This window comes from Wyeomyia smithii, chromosome 3 (genome assembly GCF_029784165.1).
Source record: "Wyeomyia smithii strain HCP4-BCI-WySm-NY-G18 chromosome 3, ASM2978416v1, whole genome shotgun sequence".
Taxonomy (NCBI): Eukaryota; Metazoa; Arthropoda; class Insecta; order Diptera; family Culicidae; genus Wyeomyia; species Wyeomyia smithii.
The window spans coordinates 203,509,106-203,515,130 of record NC_073696.1 but is presented as its reverse complement, the minus strand read 5'-3'; the positions used below and the strand labels follow the sequence as shown (position 1 = coordinate 203,515,130).

At 34.3% G+C, this 6,025-nt stretch overlaps 1 protein-coding gene across 1 annotated transcript; it reads left to right on the top strand.

Annotated features, from left to right (window-relative positions):
- The first annotated feature begins 575 nt into the window (after nt 1-575).
- LOC129732228 (solute carrier family 35 member G1) lies at nt 576-3,887 on the top strand. Its single transcript, XM_055692881.1, has 3 exons — nt 576-800; nt 1,138-1,432; nt 1,491-3,887. Exons 2-3 carry the CDS (start codon nt 1,230-1,232, stop codon nt 2,329-2,331), a joined length of 1,044 nt encoding a protein of 347 aa, XP_055548856.1. The 5' UTR covers nt 576-800; nt 1,138-1,229; the 3' UTR covers nt 2,332-3,887.
- The last annotated feature ends 2,138 nt before the right edge of the window (nt 3,888-6,025 follow it).

The window sequence follows — 6,025 nt, the reverse complement described above, 5'->3', positions numbered from 1 at the left end:
AAACACCGACTGATTTCGTTGGCGAAAATTCATGCTTTTTTACTTTCTATTTGCATTGACGGTATTGCTGACATTTGTTTGGTTTTTGCGTGCGAAAAAGAAGGAAGGAAATATGTTTGCTTTTGTCATCACGCACATTTTGACAATTACATATGAGAGTTCACGTAGGTGCGAAGAGCCTTCAAAATCTCTTTCAACACGAATAAACCGAATATTTTTCACTTCTTTGGAACTGTAACCATACTTAAGAAGCAATATAAATAATTTTTTTATACAAAAACACAACCGACTTCATACCAACTTGAATTTGTTAGTTAGATTTGACATTCTCAATTTTCCAATGTTTCGACTATGTATGGCAAAGAATTTGAGAAGATATCGTTATTTGGATATAGTTATTCTTGCTTTGTGTGTACAGATTTTCGCAGACTTTCACAAGTGCGAGCGTGATTTATTCGAACCACAGATAAATTTTCAGATTTCAAGCGAATTTTGTGACAGACTTTTACAAAAATATCTGGCATCTCTGGGCTTTAGAAACTATCGCACACGGTGTAACTTTTGCTGCACGGGTACTCACAGCTGTCAAAGGTGGAAAATCAGGATTCAGCAAGTTGGAAAATCTGGAAAATCTTTCGAAAGAAAGTGTCTGGAATTATTAGACTTTCGTCAGTATTCTCACATTAAATATAGTGTGAGGCTTGTAGATTGAATCAACAAGTTCCAATTAAATCTACCCTTGCATATAGTTTGGTTACTGAGCAATCTGGCCAAATGGAAAGGATGCCTCCCAAAAGAGGGTGAGTAATTAAACTGCATTCCTAACTGCTTCAAATCATTTCGAAGATCTTTTTTGTGCAAAGAAAATAATGAAAATTACTAGTTGATCGATTTGGCAACGATCTAACCAGTTCACTCATTATGAAACTTTCTTGAAAACAGTATGATAAATTTTCATCGTTAATTGAATTATATTCTTACCCGGAATTTCCCAACCACAATGATAATTCGAGTGAAAGAATTTTAATCTATTTGCCATTCCATATTTTCGTATAGCCTCGAAAATGCAGTGCAATTTTGATCAATTACAAATTACAAAAAATATGTACAGATTTGTTATAAATCATATGTTTTTAGCATTTGTATGAGGAATACATAGCCAGCGACAGTGATGCTGTTTCAAAGGTATACTTCAGAATCATCTGGATTTTAGCAACCAAGGACCAACGATGCCAGAGCATTTGGAATTGCAGCAATTGGTGGGCGGCGTTCTTCAAGGCAGCGTGCGGCATCGAACGTTTCCTTGGGCCAGATGCTCTTGTCCTTATTTGGGTATTATACTAGCCACTGTTTCGTCACTATTCTTTTCACTATGCTCGGTAATAGTGAAAGGGTTGGTGGATATAAACCCGATTGAGTTAGCAACATTCAGGTTAGTAATTTCATAAAACTAACATATTGCTTGTGCTCACAAAAGTTTTTTTCTGCAGGTTTATTGGTGTTCTGCTGCCGTCGATTCCAATTGCTATATACAAAGAGGAATGCTTTTTTCCTAAAGGAAAGCGTATCATACTGGTTCTACGATGTTTTGTGGGAACAACTGGTTTAATGCTGAGCTTCTATGCATTCAGACACATGCCACTAGCAGATGCTTCGGTAATTATATTCTCAACTCCGGTGTTCGTAGCCATCTTTGCGCGTTTGTTTTTACGCGAAAGTTGTGGGATGTTCAATATCCTAACCATAATTCTAACTCTGATTGGGGTGGTGCTGATTACGCGACCTCCATTTCTCTTTGGAGATGTAGGAACACAGGGTTTAGCCGATGAACAGATAATGGAAACAAACTACGATGTGTGGGGTCCTGTTGCAGCTCTTTCATCCACATTATTTGGCGCGAATGCTTATGTGCTTCTTCGTGCTCTTAAAGGACTACACTTTTCTGTTATTATGACAAACTTTGGCGCATTTGCCCTTGTCTATACGCTCATTGTTTGCTATTATCTAGGAGCACTCTGTTGGCCTCTATGTGGGACCGACCGATTACTCGTGATTGCTTTGGCACTGTTCAGTTTTGGAGGTCAAATTCTGTTAACTTTGGCACTGCAATATGAACAGGCTGGGCCTGTCGCTATCGCACGGTCAGCTGACATAGTTTTTGCCTTCATTTGGCAAATAATGTTTTTCAGGGAAACTCCAAACGTGTATTCTGTACTGGGGGCCCTACTAGTAGTCAGCTCAGTTGTACTATCAGGGATGCGTAAGTGGGCACTCGCACTGCCGAGAGATTCGGATTTGAGAAAACGGTTGAAATGCTTTATTTCGGAGTAGTATGTGTAAGCTTTTTACTATAGCTTCACCAAAGCTTACGTAGTTTAACGAAACATACGCTCAACGAAAGAGTGTTTTTTTGATCTTACAACAAGTATTCCACACGATACAAAATTGATGGGTAATCTAAGGTACAATTTTTTTAATTTGGTTTGATGTAGAACACAGGAATTGCAATGAGCGAAAATTCCAAAACGAGTCTTATTCGCAATATGTAGAGTATCGGTAGAGTCCTATTCTTAAATCTTGTAAAATGGAATGCAGGAATGATTGCATTATCACATGCTTGATTAAAGACAAAACCATGCTCAGTCTAGAGCTAACCATTCTTGTGACGGACTAAAAGCCAAAAAGTTGTATTTGCTGTTCAAAACGAAGAGTACATGTCCGTTTCAGTTTAACTTAAGCGATCCTGTACTGTAGTTGCGCTTTAAAAGATCACAATTCCTGTGTTCTACTTCTTATCGCATGTGTCGTATCTGCGATTGAGTTGTTCATGTTGATCTCTACATAGCTTGTAAGTATACTCATCTGACTACGACCAAATCATCGTTTATCTGATAAGAAAACAAGTTTAGTAAGTAAACCTCTTGTATTGTGGCCGCTCTATTTATTTTATAGTCATGGAATATGAATCTAAGATTTTAATGCTACACCTAGCTAAATTTTGTGTAGTACTAAAGCACAAGCCTATCATTTTATAACAAAAGAATTTTAGATAGAATTTCACATGAATACTCAATATGTGCCATTCTGATCCCATTTAAATTAGTATTAAAATTCTAATCGCTTAGTTATGCACGTGGAAGAACTAAATACAGGAAGGTTAAATGCCATCCTAGGAATTAATCTAGCTCTTGCTACGGAACTACGAAACAGATGTGTAAAATAGGAAACGTTATAAGTCAGTATGTTGCTAACAGTACTAACAGTTTAATTTGAAGCTTGAAGTTTATCCGTAATTGGCGATTACTGATGTGCCATTAGAGAAAACCGACAGAGCACAATGTTACTAGAGCACCACCCGGTGCAATACTTTGCGTTACCAAATCGTGATTATTAATCTGCTCGTAATTAACTGTCCCAAAAAGAATAAAAATAAAATTGCATTTCATCAAATTCACAAAACAATCAAAAATATGGTTCGTTCGAAAACAAACCAATTTTGTCGATTTTACTAGGATTTTATTATGTCCAATCATAAAACTGAATCTCAGAAGCAGAGCCAAGTCTCTTGATTTTTGTGAATTTGGTTAGATACAATTAACCGCAGTTAGTTTGATCATAGACATGCTCATTTGAGAGAAGGTTTCTTTAAATTTTAGTAGCATGTTTTTTTATGCCGTTTGGCATCCAGAGATAATTTATTTTGTTAAACACTCGTTGGGTGGTCATCAAAAGTGATATACTAAACTCTAGTCAAATCACAATACATGATCTCGCTAGTAAAGAAGAAAACCAAAACAAATCGAAAAAATGTTTACACTAAGCCGAGATTTAAGTTGTAATAAAATCTATCAGATATTAAATTATACCTGCTAAATTATTGATCATTATGAAGTTTATTGTAAATATATAGAAAACATGAGAAAGTTTGAAATGACGTAAAGGTATCTACCACTTGAATTAAAAGTAGTCTATTTTATCAATGTTTGAAAGCTCAGAATTCTTTTTACTTTATGATTTATCAATAAAAAAACGGTTTTTTATTTATTACTGGCGATTTTCAGGAGTATTGATTTAAGTCAAACGAATGGCAATTCAAGACTAGACACAAAAGCTATATTCTGGTATTTGTAGCAATCCAGGATCAACAACATAATTGCAAGATCTCAGATCCGGTCAAAGTATTACAGAGTCTACATATTGAAGAAACTTAGTCAAATTATGTACTTAACCATCTTATACTTACCAAGCTTTAAGGAAAAGTTTCAAAGCTTAACGAAAATTATCTGCGGATCACCTTTGCCAACCTAGTTAGGTATTAAAAACAAAGAATGTTTAAGTCGAATGAAAAAAAAACTACATTAATGAAAAGTTTCGAATCACTTTTTTTCTGTAACAGTATTTTTTATTAACACATGTTGGTACGTCATTGTCTTATTAAACATCCAGTGATCTTCATTTATAAATTTTATTATTGTGGAATTATATTCGAAATGCTATATAACTAATCAACTTTTTCAGCATTTGTCTTATGTATTCACCTTAAAGTGCGGGATGGAATTATTTGGAAGATAATATCGTTTTTTCCAACAAAAACCAAATTATATAACGGGTTAATAACACACTGTGAAACATTATTCTCCGAACCGGTAATATTCATAAGGCACATATTAATGAATATTAATATGAAATTTACTGCATTTAAAATATTAGGTGTTTAATTTAAAACAGCCTGTTGCATTTTTGCTGAAAATATGACTAACTAGATGTACAAAGATGAGCTCTAAATGAAACATGACTACTAGTATTTAATAACCATTTTCATTAGTTTCAACAATCACAGCCGTTGGCTGATTCCACATTTGAAAATTTTTCTATCAACTCAGTACTTTAGAGATCTACGTACATGGATTCGATTTTCATTCTACTCATATCTACGTACATTAAATCGATTTTCAAGTTGCCTGAGCTTACTAGTATCTTAGAAAAGAATGATCTAATAGATGAAATGAGTTCGTGTAAATCTTATACACGAAAAAAATGAATTCAATTTTCGCCTAAAATTTTTGGTATGCAGCTTTGCTTTGTATTCCGCCCTTAAAAATAATATATTGGACTTTTTATTTTATTTTTTTTTATTTCACTCTGAGAGTAATCAAAACAGTTTCCTTAATTCCCCATAGAACTTTCTGGAGCTTAAGCATAAATTAACAATGGTTTAATTAAACTGAGATCGTTAATTTATTTGTTTTCCCTTTGCATGTTTTAGCGAAGATGTGTCAGTGGGTTTGTGAAAGCAGTATTTTTTTACCGTTGAATCTTCAGCGCGATGTTGTAAAGATGCATAGATAAACCTTTTATTTTCAATGTTGTGGTGAATCCAAATTTCGAAAATTTTTTTATTTGTTTCGTGAGTCTGTTCAGAGGCGATTCAAATTTATGTTGCAAAGATTGATTTTTTATTTCGTAGCAATTCGTATAATACTTTTTCAATTCCAAATATCAATTCGCTAATATGTACGTGAAAAGGAAATAATTTGATAAAAATAATACCTAGAATATTATTTACTACAATAGCAGGGCTAGTAGCGAATCGCTTTTGAGTGATTTTTTCACTATTTTGATCACTATTACTAATCACGCTAACGCTCACTATTTCAGGACAAAATGGTCACTGAAGTCACTATTTTAGCTTGAAATAAGTAAAAATAGCTATTGCTGTATGGGAACATAAATTGAAAAGAGTGCTTCTCATCTACCGAATATTTGAACAGGACTTTTCGGTTACATAGAAGGAATCGTGGAATCAAGGAAGATTTATGCCACGGAATGTTTTCGAATGTCTCATTGGGTGAACAGTGTAGAATAACCACGAACGAACACCCTAACAGTTGCAAAGAAATGTAGGTACCTAAAAATTGATTCTTTGTTTATTCTTTAAGCTGTCCACGTCTTAGTCAGTATTGTGCGTAAAATAACTACTTTGATTTCCTTGTCTTAAATCGAGTGTACCCTCCTTTTTCTGACT